We start from the raw sequence: 19533 nt of genomic DNA, 5'->3' as shown, positions 1-19533 counted from the left end.
AGAACTCTCCTTTAACCGCTGAAAGTTTTATTTTGTCTCTTTTCTCCCCGGAGCTCATTTTGGTTTTTTGTTCTATTATTTTATTTATTTTCTTCTAATGTTATGGGTTGAGTTATTTGAAAGCCTTTCTTTGATCACCTCTCATACAGCTCTGTAACATAGTCACACGTGAATGTGGGCGTCTATACATTGTAAGGCATTTTCCCAGGTATCATAAGTGTTCAGTTTCCCCTGGTCTAAGGTACTCTTTCAGCTGTTGTTAATTCACAGCTAATGTAAATAAACATTAATCAATCACTGGTATAAATTTTTTCTAATGGTAGGGCTGGTGCTGTGGTGTAGTAGGCTAAGCCTCCACCTATGGCGTCAGCATCCCACATGGGCACGAGTTCGTGTCTTGGCTGCTCTTCTTCTGATCCAGCTCTCTGCTAATGGCCTGGGAGAGCAGTGGAAGATGGCCCAGGTCCTTGGGCTCCTGTGCCCACGTGGGAGTCCAGGAAGAAACTCCTGGCTCCTGGCTTCAGATTGGCCCAGCTCTGTCTGGTCTTTGTGGCCATCAGGGGAGAGAACCAGCAGATGGAAGACCTCTCTCTCTGTCTCTCCCTCTCTCCGTCTCTAACTCTGTGTCTCAAATAAATAAATAAATAAATACATCTTGAAAAATTTTTTAATTGAAATTACAACTAATAATGGAAAGAATGGGCTTTTAGGAAGTTTTTAAATAAATGAACAATAATTCTTATTGCTGGAATGAGAAAGAGTCCAATACTGGCTCTTTTTTTTTTTTTTTTTCAGTTTCTCATTTTTAGAGATAAAAGCACTGAGAAATCATTAATTAATTCATGGGATGGTAGGTAGGAGTTTTGTTATAATGTCACTTAGTTCCCTAAATTCCTTCTGCGGCCGGCGCTGTGGCTCACTAGGCTAATCCTCTGCCTTGCGGCACCGGCACACCGGGTTCTAGTCCCCATCGGGGCGCCGGATTCTGTCCTGGTTGCCCCTCTTCCAGGCCAGCTCTCTGCTGTGGCCCGGGAGTGCAGTGGAGGATAGCCCAAGTGCTTGGGCCCTGCACCCCATGGGAGAACAGGATAAGAACCTGGCTCCTGGCTTTGGATCAGCGTGGTGCACCGGCCACAACTGCCATTGGAGGGTGAACCAACGGCAAAAGGAAGACCTTTCTCTCTGTCTCTCTCTCTCACTGTCCACTCTGCCTGTAAAAAAAAAGAAAAAGAAAGAAAGAAATTCCTCCTGCATTTTGTACCAAGAATAACAACTCAAGTATGTCCTTTTTCAGTTGTATTGAAAGTAGAGACTTGGGAAACTGTTTTAAGATTTATTTATGTGAAAGGCAGAATGTTAGGAAGCTGCAGAACCACCCTTCTCTCTGCTGGTTCACTGCTCAAATGGCTGCAACATCCGGGGCTGGTCCAGGCCGCAGCCAGGAGCCCTGGACTCCACCTGGGTCTCCCGTGTGAGTGGCAGGAGTCCAAGGACTTGGACCATCCTCGCTGCCTCCCAGGGACGCTTTAGCAGGGAGCTGGATCAGAAGCGGAGCAGCTGGGACTCGAAACAGCCGCTCAGATACGGGAGGCCAGTGTTGCAGGAGGCACCTTAGCCCCTTGCGCCACAGCGCCGGCCCCAAGACTTGGAAATCACCAGACTTACAAAAGGGACTGCTGTTCAGCCCTTAAAGATGTTAATTTTTTCAGATTCTGAGAAGGACACCATAAAGGCTATACGCAGACTTTGAACCAATAGTTTGTTATACCTGTTGCCCTTTTACTTAGAGGCAACCTGTGTCACTTAAAACAGCCCCGGAGGAGGATCACTGAAGTGGCAGTAGTCATCATTTGCCGATAGCCTTTCTGTGCTTCTGTCGAGACCTCGCACTCCCAGCTGCTGTCGGCTGTGTGGTCTGGTCGGCAGAGCCCCCGTGTGGAGCCTCTGGGCCGCCCCAGTGCTTTCTCCCAGGCAAGGTCTGATTGCGCGTTGCAGTTCCAGAAACGTGTGATCGGACGTCCTGTGTCCCTCGCCTTGTTTCCAGATTCCAAGTCCTCATTCTTGGCTGGATGGGTGGACGGATGAGAGAGCAGGGAGGGAGGGCCAGAGGGGCAAAAACACAGCCCTGATTTACCCCCTGGAGTCGTGTTCGTGTTGTCATCACGGTTCTCTAGCTAAGCAGCAATGAAATAAAAGATTGGGAATCGTCGGGATGAAGATCAAGGTCATTACACGAACACCATCCTCACTCCCATTCCATTCTGGAAGGCATGTGCATGTGTGTGTATATATACACGTACACACACATGTAAGTAACTGAATTGGGAACAGCCCTGTGTGGCACACCTGTGCCCACATGTACCATACTCCTCCTCCTCAGACAGGAAGGCCCGCAGTGCCTGACTCCGGGGGACTCAGGACCTCTCACCTGACCAGGTTACATGACCTGTGGTCTGGGGACCGCATGGGTCAGGTGCGGGGCAGGTACAAAAGTCTGCCTTCCTTGTGCACAGGAAGAGATGGGAGAATGGGAAGTGGATGTGTGTCTCAGACCAGTTTTAGGAAAAAATTAAAATGGAAGTTGAGGGTCTGCTCATTTGTTCCCTTCAAGCCGTGTGTGTCTGTACCCCGTGGAAAGTCCTTGAGTACCCTGCTTGAAGACCACAGCCTCAAAGACCCAGTATTTCACAAACATTAGATACAGGCTGTGGCACGGTTTGTTGTGTGGGTTTTTTTTTTTTTTTTTTTGGTCCACTTTAAATCCTTTCTTTTTAAAATGTTATTTATTTGAAAAGCAAAGAGACAGAGAGATCCCACCTACTGCTTTACTCTCATAAGCCTGCAACAGCCAGGGTTGGGCTAGGTCAAAACCAGGTCTCCAGGGCCAGCACTGTGGCACAGCAGGTAAAGCCACCACCTGCAGTGCCGGCCTCCCCTATAGGTGCTAGTTCTAGTCCTGGCTGCTCCTATTCCAATCCAGCTCTCTGTTATGGCCTGAGAAAGCAGTAGAAGAAGTGCTTGGGCCTCAGCACCCACGTGGGAGACCTGGAAAAAGCTCCTGGCTCCTGGCTTTGGATCCGCGCAGCGTTGGATGTGGTGGCCATCTGGGGGAGTGAACCAGGGATGGAAGACTTCTCTCTCCCTCTGCCTCTGCCTCTCTGTAACTCTCTGCCTTTCAATCAGATAAATAAAGCTTTAAAAAACAAAACATGTCTCCCACAGGGCTGGCAGGGACTCAGGTACTTGAGCCATCACCCGCTGCCTCCCAGTGGGAGCTGGGAGCCAGCACCCAAACCCAGGTGCTCCAATACAGGGTGTGGGGGTCCCATGCTGCATCTTGATCGCTGCACCCAGCCCCTGCCCCTCCCCCTTTACCTTCTTCGGGAAGTTAGTTGAGCCGGGCTGATCTCCTCCCTTTGGTTCCCTTTTCACGGCCTGGTTGATGTCCACATGAAGTTTCACATTTTCAAAGTAAACAGTAAGGGGCTGGCGCTGTGCAGCAGGTGAGGCCTCCGTTGGCAACACCCACATCCCATATGGGAGCTTGTGTTCAAGTCCCGGCTGCTCCACTTCCAATCCAGCTTCCTGCTCATGGCCCGGGAGGCAGCAGAAGGTGACCCAAGTGCTTGGGCCCCTGCACCCACGTGGGAGACTGGCAGGGAGCTCCTGGCTCCTGGCTTTGGCCTGGTCCAGCTCCAGCTGTTGAGGCCATTTGGGAGTGAACCAGTGGATCAAAGATTCTCATTCTCTCTCTCTCTCTCTGTGTCTCATTCTGCCTTTGAAATAAATGAATAGATCTTTACAAACTAAACAGTAGGTAGCCCTGCAAACTATTTGTTGAATTCCGCTTTCTGGAATTGTTTAAAGGTATTTGATGTATGAGGCATGCTTGTTGAACTGCTGAACAATGATGAGCTATAACTGGCAACTTAATATCTTGTGAAGTGTTCCGGGCTTATTTCCTCTGCCTTCTCCAGGCGTCTGACTCTCCATGAATCAAGGGTGGCCTAGCCTCCCACCTGAGGAAATCAGTCTGCATAAAGTTCAGTGAGCATTAGGGGCAAACCCTTACAATGTAGGGTACTGATCCCCTTCCATGTTTTAACTCCAGCGAGACGAAAGGTTCTGCCAACCCGTAAAGTGTCCCTGGCTCCAGATGTGGTCTTTGGGCACTAGTTCACTGCATCATTCATGTGCTAAATGTCTGTGTCTGACACACGGCGGCGGGTGAGGCCTTCGAGCCAGGACTTGCACCTGCCTTCGCCTGCCTGTCCCGCCGAGCTGTGGCCACCCTGATGCCGCCGCCTCTGTGTCCCAGGTGCTAGGGCCCAGGGCTGCAGCTGGAAACCAGGTTAGCCGGGTTTCGGGTTTCCAGTGGGCGACCAGTGGGCGGTTACCGAGCCACAGCATGGCCCGCGCCCCAGCCGGTCGGGCGCCCCGCCCATGTAACAACGCCTGGACCTGGGTGCGCACAGCAGTGCAGCTCACTGGGGTGACCCGAATTGAGGCACTGACGGCCCCCTGTTTCCTGCCTGTCCGGGAGGGGATGCGGTCTCGGGCACATCGAGTCCCGCAACCAGAAATGCGGTGTGCGTGGGACCCAGTGGAGGAGGCAGCAGCGCCCTCTGCCGGTCTCTGATGGAGCCGGCTGCGAGTCAAGATTCTGAGAAACGGACGTCAGTCTCCGCCGAAGCCCCAGGCATTGCAAGTGTTGTCTGGTCCTGGCCTGTTGTCTCACTGCCACTAGGTGGCAGGGCAGCATCGTCTGATTGCCATTCAGCCGCCGGAAGGTCGCAGAGGGTTCCTGCTCATTAATTCACCTTTCTTAATCATATGAGGGTGCTCATGAAAGATGGGGTTAAGAGGCAAGTTTTGTTGCAAAAAATTTTTGAAGTGCATGCATAATTTTGTCGTGATACCAATGTTTCATGAACGTTATGAAGACCGTGTGTGTGTGTATTAAAATGCTTTAATTTTATGATTACTGAAGAGCATTTGGAAAACACGGGCAGTCACAAAAGAAAATATGCAAGGTGGTTTGAAATTAGTATTTAGATTTTTTTAGATGAGCAGTTTGAGCACAGTCCACGTTGACCACCAGCCGTTGTTTATTGAGGTGTCATGTCATGGGTGCACCTGCAGAGGGCGCGCTCTGCACGTAAAAGGACCCTTCCAGCACCTGGCACAGGTTCCCCGCCACCTGAGTTAGCCTTGTGGTCCCTGCCCCGGGACATAAAGTCAAGTTTTTAATCAAATGCCTAGACGCAGCCATAGAAAATAATAACTGATTTCTGAATTGTAGAATATAGCCTTGGCACTGTGCAAGGTTGGGGGAGGGGCTGGGAGGATAAGAAAAGACCAGAGGAGCAGTTGAATTGTTGAACAGGCCGCGGGGATGGGGAGGGGGGGTTGGGGCCAGGTGGTCAGGCCAGGGCCGGCTGGGACGGTGAGTGGAAGCCCCTGGGTGGGGGAGGTTTGGTCTTCACGGCACAGGACAGCAGGAGCCCTGCCCAGCAGCCTGGAAGCTGTGAGATGGGGCTCCTTCTGATCTCTGCTCAAGGTCAGAATTTGAGAAAATAGGGAAGAGATTTCACACCGGCTCGGATTCCCGCAGGGCCTCTGCGGGGCCGGTGCGTCCGGCCTGGGGCTGGGTTTATCCTCGGGTTCCTCGAGGGAAGGGGGTGGGAGGAAAGGCTCCTTCTCAAAATGTGCTCGGCCCCTTACTTCCCGGGCACCGGCTCAGATGCACGGGTTTCATCCTGGGCTGCGTCTGTTTCCCAGCCGTGGCCGTCGTCCCCGGGAGGGCGTCTAACACACGACTCTGGGTCGTCCGGCTCTCTCCTGGGTTGCAGCTGGAGCTCCCCCACCCGTGCGCACCACGGGGAGAGCGGTCCCTAGGAAACATGGCTCGTGTGTGTAGCTGCGCGAAGGATCGGGTGGCCTGCCCGTGCATCCGGGGAGGCCAGGCAAGTGTTTCAGAGGAAGCAGCGTTTGGAACAAGAACAGAGCAGCGACGTTAGCACATTCCCACGATGCTCCCTTTGCAGTGAAGGGAGGCTTCACGGCCCGCCTCCAGGGGCCTGGCTGCCTGGCCCCGAGAGGAAGGCGCCAAGGCACTGCACTTGAGGCAGGGTGACAGCAGCGGCAGAGTTGCGTCCCTGGGTTCGGATCCTGGCCCTGCCTCCCACTCTAGAGTTGAAAGCAGAGTCACGTGACTGTGTGAGCCCCTGTCTGCACCTGCGTGATGGGGAGATTGGCACCTGTCCAGTGGATTGCCGTGAGAATCACAGTGACTGCTTCCAGCACTCTGCACAGTGCCCCTGAGGATGAAATCGTAGCATCGTAATGGGAAGCCTGGAAGACCCCCTAAAATGTAGTGGATCTAATTCCCCTCTACCGTGATCAAGGAGAGCAAAGACCAGAGAGGTAAAGTGCCTACCTGCAGTCACCCAGTCCTGGGCTCCCCTCTCTGCATCCGCCGCCACCCACAGCTGTGGTGGCACCGAGTTGTTCAGCCACTTCAGTCCACCCAAGGAGCCGGAGGTTTCTTCCACCACGTGGGTCAGTAGATTTCGCGCTTCCCGAGAGGTTGCACGTGCACAGCTCTGGCTGCACCGGCAGGGCTGGCCGTGAACTTGCTGACGAACGGGGCCACATGCAGGCTGCGGGAGCGGGGACCCGTGCACCATGCAGATGGTCCCGCCCGGATGAGGCAGTAGCTGCTACCTGTGGTTGTTGGCAGGTGCCGGCCCTCCCAGGGGGGAAACACTGAGATGAAAAGAAAAGGTGTGGGAGCGAGGTCAGTAAGCAGGTGTTAGTGGAGCACATGTGTTTTCTGTCCTTGTAACTCGGTGCCTGAGACTGGGTGACTCAGGAAGAGTGGCGTTCTATTTTGACTGTGGTTTGAAAGCTGGGAAGTCCGAGAAAAGAGCAGTAGCGTCTTCTTGGCTTTTTTTTTTTTTTTTTTTTGCCAGGCAGAGTGGACAGTGAGAGAGACAGAGAGAAAGGTCTTCCTTTTGCCGTTGGTTCACCCTCCAATGGCCGCCGCGGCCGGCACAGCACACTGATCCGAAGGCAGGAGCCAGGTGCTTCTCCTGGTCTCCCATGGGGTGCAGGGCCCAAGCACTTGGGCCATTCTCCACTGCACTCCTGGGCCACAGCAGAGAGCTGGCCTGGAAGAGGGGCAACCGGGACAGAATCTGGTGCCCTGACCAGGACTAGAACCTGGTGTGCCGGCGCCACAAGGCGGAGGATTAGCCTAGTGAGCCGCGGCGCCGGCCGGCATTTTTTTTTTAAAGTCAGTATATGTTAGCTCCTTTTCTCATTGCATTTTACCCATTTATTTTTGTTTTATTTCTTTTAGAAAGAGAAACAGACAGAGCTCCTGTCCTCTGCTTCACTGTCACGATGGCCAGGGCAAAGTTGGGAGCCTAGAACTCAGTCCAGGTCTCCTGCGTGGGTGGCAGGGATCCCCAGAACCCAGTCCAGGTCTCCTGCGTGGGTGGCAGGGATCCACCTACTTGAGTCGTCACCTGCTGCCTCCCAGGGCGCACACTGGCAGGAAGCTGGAATTGGACGCGGAGCTGGGACTTGAATCCCGGCACTCTGCTGTGGGATGCAGGGGTCCCAAGTGACATCTGAACCATTGCCCCCTCTTCTCGTCTTCCGGAGAGGGCCCGCAGCCGCTTCCTCTGGCAGAAAGCAGGGGAGCATGGAGAGGAGGGGAGTCTGGTGACCTGCCTTCTCCCCCCCTCCCCCGTGAGATCTAACTTTGTCCCTCCAGAGCTACATTAGTCCGTTCCCCAGCACGTGCCTCTTCGTGGCCCCACCACCTTGGCAAGTAAACACCCACGTGAGTGTTGGCGGGGACAGACCGCAGCACGTGGCAAATTCAAACACTTGGTGTAAAAAGGCAGCCCAGTCCCCGAGAGTAGTGTGGAGATGCAGCCTGTTCTCACGCGATCCTGTGATCACAGTAAGGAGCCTGTGGTGTGGCACTGCCTGTTTGCACCCAGAGCTTGGTGCTTTGTGTCTGCAAGGATCTGTGGTGGTGAGCTTTCAAGGCTGCAGGTAGGACGTGGGAAAGATGGACGGGATGCTTGTGTGAGAAGGAAGACTAGCCGGCGCCGCGGCTCAACAGGCTAATCCTCCACCTTGTGGCGCCGGCACACCAGGTTCTAGTCCCGGTCGGGGTGCCGGATTCTGTCCCGGTTGCCCCTCTTCCAGGCCAGCTCTCTGCTGTGGCCAGGGAAGGCAGTGGAGGATGGCCCAAGTGCTTGGGCCCTGCACCCCATGAGAGACCAGGATAAGCACCTGCCTCCTGGCTTTGGATCAGCGGCTGCAGCAGCCATTGGAGGGTGAACCAACGTAAAAAGGAAGACCTTTCTCTCTGTCTCTCTCTCTCACTGTCCACTCTGTCAAAAAAAAAAAAAAAAAAAAAAAAAAAAGAAGAAGAAGAAGGAAGACTGGACCCTGCAGCCACAATACACACAAGTCACTGCGTCTTCAGCTCCGTCAGCTAAGGCTTTTTTTTTTTTTAATTAGTGTGTGTGTATATAGATATATTTATTTAAAGATTTATTTATTTATTTGAGATGCAGAGTTACAGACAGAGAGAGGGAGAAGGAGAAAGGTCTTCTATCGCTGGTTCACTCCCCAAATGGCCACAACGGCTGGAGCTGGGCCAATCTGAAGCCAGGAGCCAGGAGTTTCTTCCGGGTCTCCCATGCAGGTGCAGGGGCCCAAGCGCTTGGGCCGTCCTCTACTGCTTTCCCAGGCCATAGCAGAGAACTGGATCGGAAGTGAAGCAACTGAGTATCAAAACGGCACCCATACCCACTATGCCTCAGTGCCGGCCCACCCTAACGTGTTTTAAGAATTCTGCACTTTATTTCTCCTGGATGCTATAAAAAAAATCACTTGTCAATGTTCATTATAGAGGTCTCGCTTTACCTTTCTATTTGTTTTTTAAAGGGGAGAAGGAAATGTGGAAGCAGGAACGCGTTGCTGCGCCTGCGCGGTTTGCTGAGCGATTCGGTTGCTGCGGGCTCACGTTTTCCTTGTTGCCCCGGGAGCCCTGGGGTGGGGAAGGGGAGGAACTGCTGTTCACGCACGCGCTGAAGCAGGGCTCCTGCAACACTGGTGCTGTGTCTCATTTGAAAAGTATGGGCCTTGCTGCCTTTCCCTCTTCTGTCTTCGCATATTTGTGTTACTACTTCACATATTTGTGTTGCTAGTTTGAGTACCTTTAGGTGGAAAAAATAATAATAATAACCCGGTGAACCTGAACCGTGCGATCCACCACGAACTCCACTTCCTCTTTGTTATTTGCTTACATGTGACTTTCCCGCCCCTGTGTGAGCTGTCCGGCCGCCTTTTGTAGACTAGGCCCTCTGGTCGGTGGGCCGTGTGTGCGTGCTCATCAACTTTCCACAGCTGTGTGACAGGCTGTTCCCCTGGGCTCGGGGTGCCGGGTGTAGCTATTCACCTGTTCTTTCCACTGTGTCACCCTTAAAGATTGTGCTGCTGGCTGTGCATTTGTAGAAAGTAGCTGGGTTGTTTTTTATTTTTTCTTTCCCTTGGACCCCAGGGAGCCGACCTGGGGTTGGGGGATGCCACACTGTGGAGCCTGGGAATTTCTGCCGGTCAGCAGAGAAGGGGAGGCCAGTGTGACCGTCCCAGCGAGTTTGAATGGTCCTATGGAAAACTCCAGCGTGCAGCTCACTTGCTGATTCAGTCCCGGGCCTCAGGGCCTGTGGCCTGTGCCAGTGTTCTGGGCCCCGCGGAGCGCCAAGCATGTTGAGTTTTTATTATTACAGAGAAGAAGGAAACTCACTCCCCGTCGTCACAGGGCGAAGCCTGGTTCTGCTGCACAGGGGGCTGCTTTCCGATGGAGACCCTAGGTACTGCCCCTACCCTTTCTTTTCCTCCCTGTCTCACCCCGTGCTTTGGTATGTTAGGACTGTGGGGATGCCCTCTGCGGCGACGCGGAAACCATGAATGAATCATGCCGAAAATATTTAGACAAAGCAGCTACGAAAACTAGAGCTCTGGTTCCAAATGACATAGCCCTGGGGAGCTGTGTGCCTGGTGCTGTGTTTACTTTGGTGCTGATGAATGTCTGCAGGCACAGAGGGCTACTGGGAATCCTATTCATAGAGACATTCTAGAAATAAATAGGAGTGGGCTTGCAGGCTTCTCTTCCCTCCCAAATATAGAACGGCATAATTCACGTTTCCAGCAGCCCAGGGGATCTGTAAGAGGATAAAACCTGTATTTATCCACTCCAGTGATGGGGAAAATTACACTTGCACCGAGTGGAATGCCCAAGTCCTTTGTGTGCCTTTGCACTTCCTTGTGGAGCAGGCAGAATGGTTTTCTCCTATCCTGTTTTCAGGTACCTGTTGCTGTAGCTTCTTAAGGAGGCCTTTTTGTATAACTTGCCTGGGAGCCTAGTTGTCATTTTTATTTTTATTTAATTTTCAGCTGACACACAATAACTGTATGTATTTATGGGATACAGCGTGGCATTTCAGTACATTATATACTGTGTGTAATGATCAAATCAAGGTACTAGGACCATCTGTTGCCTTAGATATTTGTCATTTCTCTGTGCTGGAAATACTTAAAAGTCCTCTCTCCTCACTGTTGTAAAAGGTTCAGTTAGTGCTGTAGGACATCAGAAGCTCGTCTTCCTCGTTCTGGGCCGCGTCCCCATCTTCTCTCTGTGCCCCCCCCTCCCCAGCCAGGCTCTGGTAACCATAGTTCTGGTCTCAACTCTATTTATTTCTATGAGATTAAGAGTTTAGCTCCCACCTAAAAGTGAGAACTTGAGGGTTTTTTTGCCTTTCTGTGCCTGGCTGACTTCATTTACTTCTCCAGTTCCGTCCTTGTCGCTGGGAATGACAGAATTTCTTTCTTTTTTGGGCTGATTGATATTGCGTTGTGTACAGAGACCACATTTCCTGTGTCCGTCCACCCAGAGTGGATTCCAGAGCTTGGCTGACTAGGGCTGCAAGGCAGATGTCTCTTTGGCATACTGATTGCATTTCCTTTGGCTGCATATCAGTAGTGGCACAGCTGGGTCATACCACAGGTCTAGTGCTACTTTTCTGGAGGACGCCCAACTCGGTTTTGCATGGTGGCTGTACTGATGTGTGTATGCAGGGTCCCTTTGCCTCACATCCTCACCAGCGTTTGTTATTTTGTATCTTGATAATAACCATTCTAGCTGGGCGGTTTGGATGCCTGGCTGTGTTTTGATTTGCATTTCCCTGATGATCGGTGACTGTGAGCCTGTTTCGGGTGCTTGTGGGCCCTGTTCTATTTCCTTTTGCGCACTGTTCAGATCATTTGCCCATTTTTAAATTGGATGACTTAGGGATGTTTTGCTGTTGAGCTGTTCGAGTTCCTTATATAATCTGAATATTAACCCCTTGTCAGCTGAGTGGCTAGCAGGTGTTTTCTCCCATCCGCAGGCTGTCTCTCCCCTGTGTTGTCCCCTTTGCTGTGCAGCTTCCTAGTCTGATAGAGCCAGCCCCTGTCACTTTGCACTTTTGTTTTCTGTGCTTTCGGGATCACAGTCACAAAACCTGTACCCAAGTCAGTGTCCCGAAGCATTTCCCCTCTGTTGTCTTCTAGTAGATTCCAGCTTCACACGTAAGTCTTTTGATCCATCTTGAGTTGGTTTTTGCATATGATGAGTGGATCTAGTTGGCTGCCAGTTTTTCTTTTTTATTATAATTTTTTTTTTTATTTGACAGGTAGAGTTATAGACAATGAGAGAGAGAGAGACAGAGAGAAAGGTCTTCCTTCCATTGGTTCACTCCCCAAATGGCCGCTACGGCCGGCACTGTGCCGATCCGAAGGCAGGAGCCAGGTGCTTCCTCCTGGTCTCCCATGGGGTGCAGGGCCCAAGCACTTGGGCCATCCTCCACTGTCCTCCTGAGCCACAGCAGAGAGCTGGACTGGAAGAGGGGCAACCGGGACTAGAACTGGCGCCCATATGAGATGCTGGCGCCGCAGGCGGAGGGTTAACCAAGTGAGCCCTGGCCCTCGGCTGCCAGTTTTTCACTCTCGGCTCTGCTGCGGTGAAACTGGAGGTTGCAAGAAATGACCGTGTGCCTGAGAGATGCATCGGGCTCCTTCCTGACGATAGTGCGGCCGCTCCCTGTGTTCCTAGCAGAGATTTGCATTTATCTGCACGCACCTGGGAACGACACTTGCGAGGAAGTAGACACCGAGAAGCAGTAAGGAGGGGTGGGAAGCGGCGAGTTCGGCTTGCTCCGCCGGTTACCTGCCCATTGCGCTTCAGTGAACACTTGGGTGCAGTGCCTGAGCCGTGTCACCTGGAGATGAGAGTTTGCTGAGCTCTTGCTAGGCTGTAAGTACAGGGAGTCGGTGGCCAGCTTCATTCGTTTATTAATTTTTTTAATCTGCAGCCAGTCGGGGGACACACGAGCTCTTAAGAGGATTGAGCACTTTTGACTTCACTGGTCTGGCTTATCGCGGGCTTTGCGCTTGATGGCGGGTCCCAAGATGGGAATTTTGTGTTTCTTTTCATTGAGGAATCAAAAGGCCTTTGCCAAGGCCAGGTTCAGCCTCGGAGGAGTACCAGAGGCAGAAACCAGCGGGGCTGGGAAGGGGAGCTGGCACAATCTGGCTGAAAAACTGCCTGGCCAGCTGTGTCGGCTTTGTCTTTGCTTCTCCTCCATACTGGGCGGGATGCGTGGGATGAAGACTGCGAATCCGGAACACAGGGTTCTCAAGCCGTCCAGGATCCTTGTTCATGGCGGCCAAAGAAATAGCGGACAGGGGTCCTGCACCCTGCGGGCCGCCCTCAGATGCGGGAGGAAGCCGCGTGGCCCTTGGCCTGCACCTGACACCCTCAGCCGCCCTGGTGGGGCCTGAGTGAGCGCAGTTGTCACCGCTTCCAGCATCTTCTGCAGAAAGGTCACAGGCACTTGGGAGCAGCCGCTTTGAGAACGTCTGGTCGCTGGCAGATGATCCCAGCTGAAGAAGTTTGTAATCTGGATCTGGGAAAGCTGCTTAGGTCTCTGGGAGACCCTGCAGGGCTGAGCCTCGGCCAAGGACCCTTGCCAGCCGCCTCTGCAGTGGGCTAATTAATTAGCACGGGCTCCCTGGAGCCCTGGCCCCGCCCACTAGCACTTGTTTGTCTGGTGATCTGCTTGGCTCCAGGGGTTGGTTTCCAAACAGACAGGAACTCTTTATTAGTTGCTGGGCAGGCACAAAGCAGCTGACCTCACCCTGTGCCCTGAGGGAGTTAACTGCGTGCACAAGGGGTCTCCCTGTGCAGGAGGACATGGCCTGCGGTGGTGTGGCGGTCATTGGAGTTTTAACACTCAGCTGTCGGTCCTGGAGACCTGAGAGCCCTAAGTCTCATTGACCTTCTGGCCCGGGGCCTGGTGGGGCCGTGTGTGGCACAGTGGAGGGAGCTGGAGCTCTCTGCCCTGCACGGGGGTGTGCGACTACATCTCCTCTGCTTCCATGGCCTCTGCACGTGCCCAAGGGGCTTGAAACGAGAGCAGTGACAGCAGCAGGAGGTCCTCGCCAAGAGGGCCCAGACCTCGGGCACACAGGCCAGGGCCCCCAGACTTAAGAGCATCAGAGCATCTCAAGGAAGATGCCCGGGCCGGGCCTGGGACTCTCATTCTCTAGGTCAAGGGTAAGACCTGGGAATCTGAATTTTAACAGAGATGCCAAAGCATAGGAGAGCTGGCTTCAGATCTCCAAGCCAGGCTCTTGCCCTTTCTGGCTCTGATCTTGGACCAGCTGATGTAATCTTTCGCTGTGGAATGGGGTTGGTACCTCACAGGAGGCGCGTGGAGTTTAAGTGAGATAATACATGTTGCAGAAGCAAGTGACTGGAAGGTGGCATGGACGATGGCCGTGTTTACTGCGATTATTGAGACGTAGAGGCTTGAAAGGCTGGGGAAAGTCACCATGGACAACAGGAAAATGAGGTGTGCAGGGAGACTTTTTCACTAGCACAAAAAACATCAGAATCCGGCACTCTTCTTCTTCTTCTTCTTTTTTTTTTTTTTTTTTTTTTTTTTGACAGGCAGAGTGGACAGTGAGAGAGAGAGAGAGAAAGGTCTTCCTTTGCCGTTGGTTCACCCTCCAATGGCCGCCGCGGCCGGTGCACTGCGGCCTGCGCACCGCGCTGATCCGCTGATCCGATGGCAGGAGCCAGGAGCCAGGTGCTTCTTCTGGTCTCCCATGGGGTGCAGGGCCCAAGCACCTGGGCCATCCTCCACTGCACTCCCTGGCCACAGCAGAGAGCTGGCCTGGAAGAGGGGCAACCGGGACAGAATCCGGTGCCCCGACTGGGACTAGAACCCGGTGTGCCGGTGCCACAAGGCGGAGATTAGCCTAGTAAGCCACGGCGCCGGCAATCCGGCACTCTTCTAAGTAGGATAGAGGTGAAATGTGTTTGCAGCAAGCAACTTTTAACTGTTAAGTGGTACTTTTTTGTTTTTAGTTTAAGATTTTGAAAATCTCATTTATTCCCACATACGGAAGAAGATCCACAGTCACAGTTCACAGCCCCACTCTGGCCTGCCGCCTGCTTCCAGCCCCCGTCGCCCACGTCACCACTTTAGTGATAATATTAATGACAACGTCAGTAACGGCCATGACACTGGCGTGCCTCACAGGGCTCTAAGTGCATTGTGAATATCCGCTTGTCTACAGACTGCGAGGTGTATGCTGGTATTTTGTTGTTCCTACAAAGGAGGAAACCAAAAGCAAAGAGAGGTTAGGTCACTTTCCCGTGGTCACACAGCTATGTGGGGGGGGGGGGGGTCTGGACCCATGAGGCCCCGCCCCACAGTCCCTGGATTTGAGTGTGACACTGTCCTTCAAGTGCCTCATTCTGTAACTATGAGCCAGCCTAAAGACTCGTTTTTTCCCTCTCAGTTTCCCTTAGAAGGTAGCATGTGTTTTCTTTCATACTTGTCGCAATTTGTGGAGATGACCCACAACGGAACATGGAGAGAGAGTGTCCCTGTGTGATTTTGTGATTCCTGTTAAAGGCCCTTTCTGGCCCATCCACCCGGCACTGTGCACCCAAGTCCTGCTCGCTGATTGGATGATCTTCTGCCAGTCAGCTCTTTGAATTAAGGTGTGAGGTTCACAGGTGGAAGTGAAAGAGGCAGGGAGAGAAAGGGAAGGAAACGCGGAAGCCCCAGACTGTCCCCAAGTAGCATGAGGCCATCCATGGAAGGAGCACTCGGGCAGGACACCTGCGCTGCGTCCTGCAGGGCCTCCAGGGAGGGCTGCCTCCAGGCTCGTCAGGGCCTGCGGCAGGTGGGCCCTGTGGCACAGAGGGTTCAGCTGCCCCTTAGGCTGCCTGCAGCCTGTATCCGCGTGCCTGGGAGCGAGTCCCACCTCTGCGTCTGATCCAGCTTCCTGCCAGGTGCATCCTGGGAGGCAGCAGACAGCCCAAGTACTTGTCTTTCTGCCACTCACATGGAGTTCCTGGCTCCTGGCCCGGTCAGGACGGTCATAGGCATTTGGGGAGTGAGCAAGTGGATACAAGATGTCTCTCTCTTTTTCTGTGTCTCTCCTTGCTATTCAAGTAAACAAAAGGAAAGGCTTAAAAAAAAAAGATTTTACTTATTTGAAAGGTAGAGTTACAGACAGAGAAAAAGGTCTTCCATCAACTTCCATCAAAGACAAAAAAGGTCTTCCCCAAATGGCCACAATGGCCAGAGTGGGGCTGATCCAAAGCCAGGAGCCAGGAGCTTACTCCAGGTCTCCCACATGGGTGCAGGGGCCCAGGCACTTGGGCCATCATCTACTGATTGCCCAGGCCATAGACAGAGAGCTGGATCAGAAGTGGAGCAGCCAGGACGTGAACCTGTGCCCATATGGGATGCTGGTGCCACATAGGGAGGCTTAGCATACTGTGCCACAGTGCCAGCCCCTAAGGAAATACATATTAAAAAGAAGTCAGTTCCCTCTGATGTGATCTTTGAGCTGGAGATTGTGTCTAATTCCTGTCTGCAGCAGCTTCACAACCAGAATTGGCAAAGTCGAGGTGGCGCACCACGTGCCCCTTCTGTCGCCAGCCCCTGAAGCGCCCTGCTGGTCCCGGCAGCTCTGCTGAGGCTGATCTGCCCTGGGCTGCGCTGTGCTATTCTCTCGGGATGAAAGACTCTTCCTCCACTCATGGACTGCTCTTGAGAACCTCCTGGGTGCCAGGCACTGGTCTCGCAGCTGAACCAGAGTTTGCATTCCAGCAGGAGACACTGGACCATAGCTCTGTAATTTGAGGCCAGGTGCTAAGGTGTGATTAAAGTTAAATCAGGGACAGGGCAGGGAGCAGAAGTGTAAGGTGGAGATGCAGGTGAAGGAGGGAGACATCATTCTTGGAGCTGTGGGAAGGCCCGGCCGAGGGAATAGTAAGAGCAAAGGCCCTGAGGCATGCACAAAGCTGGACAAGTGCAAGGTTTTCTGGACGTGGGATGAGCCAGGGAAATAAAGAGTGGGAAGTGATGGGGGGCAGCCGGTCGTATAGTCCCTGTGGGCTGTGCTCGGGACTCTGGAATTCTTAGCACATGGGGAAGCCACTGGGCGGCTCTGAGCAAGGAACTGATGTTACTTGGGTTAATCCTTTTTATTTATTTAAAGTTCATGTTGGAAGAGAACTTAAGGGCAAGGCAAGAAGCTGGAGGCTGGCGAGGAGGAGATGGGAGACTTCAGGTCAGGAGATGATGTGGCTTGGGTCTTCTGGGGTCCTGGCCTGAGCCACTAGTGAGCCCAGTGAAGTGGGATTGTTGTGTACACAGGCCCCTTCGACAGCTGCCAGCTCAGCAGGGTGGGGGTGGGTCCTGCCATGCCCTTGACCTTCCATGAGCAGTGCTAGCAGGTCTGAGCCCGCACAGGGGAGCCCTGTGCCAGCAACAGGGTCAGGGAGGCCTGGGGAGAACACAGAGCCCTGGGGCACTCCAGAATGGAATTTTAAGTTGCAGGGTTGGGAGTGGATTTGTATTTTTACAGGAAAAGGCAGAACACAGGAATCTCAACATTGCCTGCTCTCCTTGTCTGTCCCACGTGCGTTTCTCTCACCCGTTGGCTTTCTTTGCCATTCTTATCAACCTGTGGTCTTGCTCCTCAGGCCACGTGGTGCAACGTTGTGGGGAGCAACTGGGAGCAACTCGGACTAGACTAAGTTACTGGAATTAAGACTTATTCTATGCATCTGCTCTCCCACAATATGGCGCTGAGAAGGAAAACAGCTTCTACACAGCTGCCTCCAGTTCAACCAATAAACTGTGGGACCTGCTCCTGATTGGAGGAGAGCAGCGTACCCAGCGTGTGGGTAGCAGAGTTGGGATTGGTGGAAGAGGACTATAAAGGAGGAGAGAGACAACATGCACCAGGAACATCTAAGGGGAACATCTGAAGGAACACCTGTGCAGCCCCCGAGAGAGCCGGCCGGCGGTGTGCCGCTCCCCCGAAGTGGGGAATGTGGCAGGGGGAACCGCCCTTCCACGGAGGTGGAAGGGACAGTAGCCAACCCGGGAAGAACCAGCAGCAAACCCAGGGAGGGCCGAGCAGACAAAAGAACAGCGCAGGGTCCTGTGTCGTTCCTCCACGAAGACGGGGAGCGACAAACGTGACTACCAATAGCTCTCTTTCAGCTGCCCTGGGGAGACTGGATCTTTCTCTCAATTCCAGTGCTCAAATTCCCAGGGAAGGGGACTGATTGGCCTAGCCTGTGGGGATCAGAAGCCTGTGGACCAATCCGTAATGGCCACAGGGTTAGGGAGGTGGGATAGGAAATCGGTTTCTACCAATGAGATGGCTCTGGCTGTAGTCTGTAAAGGAGAGTGACAGTGGAAGGGAGATGATGCCCAGGAGCGAGAAGCAGCCCAAGCCTCATGTTGTTAGGGGGCAGGCTGATCTGCAGAAGATGCCCACGTGTAGCACACTTGAGTTCCCCAAGCCCCTTTTTCTTTCTGGCTCTTTCTTCCTGACGTCTTCTCCGCAGGCATTTCCTCCTCTTCTTCTCTCTCCAGTTAACTTTAGGCTGATCCTTGGGGCTGGTTTGCCCCAAGTGAAGCTGTGGAAGGGGTTTCCCGGGGCCAGGGCTCTTTTTAGGAATTAAATTCAGTGGGATTGTGTTGATAATCACTCTCTAATGTGTATCTGGAAAGACCTGAGATTAACAAAAAGCTATTTTTGTTGGAAGGAAGGATTAATATTGAGTGCCTCAAGTCCAGAAAGAGGAAGCAGATACTAAATTCATTTTGCAAAATAAGAGTTCAGTGTAGGGGCAGGCTAGTGAGGGAGATGGTCCTCACACCCTGTTGAGATATTTACCAGGAATAAGAGTCACATTTTGCATTCAGTTTTAAAGTACTTTTCATAACCACCAGCCCTGTTTTCTTTAATGTGTATGTCTTTATTCCCCAATTGTGTTCTGGTATTTTTTGAACCTGTTAACTTTTCCAGATTTTATTCTGATAGAAGCCAGGTCTTTTTATTTTTCCAATAACTTATATCCAAGCCTGTCTTTCTTATGAAAGATACTCGGTGCTTTTGTTTTGCTCTTCACTGAGGATGAACTGATGGCAGCTAAAATGCAAAAAAAAAAAAAAAATACAGCTTGTGTATGACTTGAATATCATTGTGGAGACCCGTGAGCAAAAGATACACTTCTACCTCTCAGAGGTTTTTAGTGCTTAAGCTGTGACCTCAAACTTGCCAGACTTAACTGCCTCTCTTATGGGCTTACCTGACTGCAGGACCCAGAAGTCTTTCTCTAATGCTTGAGATCAGCTGATATGTTGAAAACTCTGCCTATTCGATTTTCTCTGCTTTCATCCCATTCTAGCGTTTTCTTGGAGAGCTGCCAAGAACACTGGATGAAGCCCGTCCTGAAGCTGTCTTCGGGGTGTGCTTCAGGGACTCAGGGCACACAGACTAAAAAAGGTCGTGGATTATATTCCGACTTCCCCAAAAGTGACCTAGAAGATACGTGAAGTCCCGTTCTGAACTTATCACTGATGACATGTTTGTTCAGAAAACAAACAGTATAGTGGAGGAAGCACGCACCATGCGTCTGGCTCTGCAGGGATCACACCGCAGCTGTGAACTTGAGCTTCCTTATCTGCACGTAGGCAGCACGGCTGTGAGGACAGGGGAGTGCTTTATGAAGTTCCTGGCCCGTAGGTGGCAGGTGCTAATCAGGAATAGCTACAGAGTACGCTCCTGTATTGTGAATCCCATAGATTCAGAGTACTTCCACACACTGCTTCCTAACAGTGATAACTAGGACCATTTTTCCCCCAGAATTTTAAAGAATTTATCCCCTTACAGAGGGATTTCACAGTATAAAAAAGTAAAAGGAAATAGGATAAAGACAAAGATTTGGCTACAGGAGTATAATCACAGTAAAGTTTAGAACTGGGAGGAAATGTGGTACACATTCTGTAGTCAGATCTGAGAACAGGCTATCTGGCCAGACAGCACGAGAACAGCAAGGCCCACATTCTACATCCAAGT

General features: G+C 52.3%; 1 protein-coding gene across 6 annotated transcripts in view; it reads left to right on the top strand.

The window, feature by feature from the left end:
- Positions 1-19533, top strand: part of CASP7 (caspase 7) — a 40763-nt gene that overhangs the window by 6082 nt on the left and 15148 nt on the right. For 2 of the 6 annotated variants that reach the window (XR_011382255.1, XR_011382254.1), the window contains exon 1: positions 9644-9902. The exons of 3 other annotated variants lie outside the window; for them this stretch is intronic. Coding sequence is in view for 1 of the 3 variants with exons in the window: in XM_070057203.1 (XP_069913304.1) it covers positions 9691-9902 (212 nt within the window). In the remaining 2 variants the exon portion in view is untranslated. Of the gene's footprint in view, positions 1-9643; positions 9903-19533 lie in introns of those variants that run through there. One more of the 6 variants, XM_070057203.1, reaches the window with a different exon arrangement.

Source organism: Oryctolagus cuniculus, chromosome 15 (assembly GCF_964237555.1).
Source record: "Oryctolagus cuniculus chromosome 15, mOryCun1.1, whole genome shotgun sequence".
In the NCBI taxonomy this organism is placed as follows: Eukaryota; Metazoa; Chordata; class Mammalia; order Lagomorpha; family Leporidae; genus Oryctolagus; species Oryctolagus cuniculus.
This window is presented reverse-complemented; position numbering and strand designations above follow the sequence as displayed.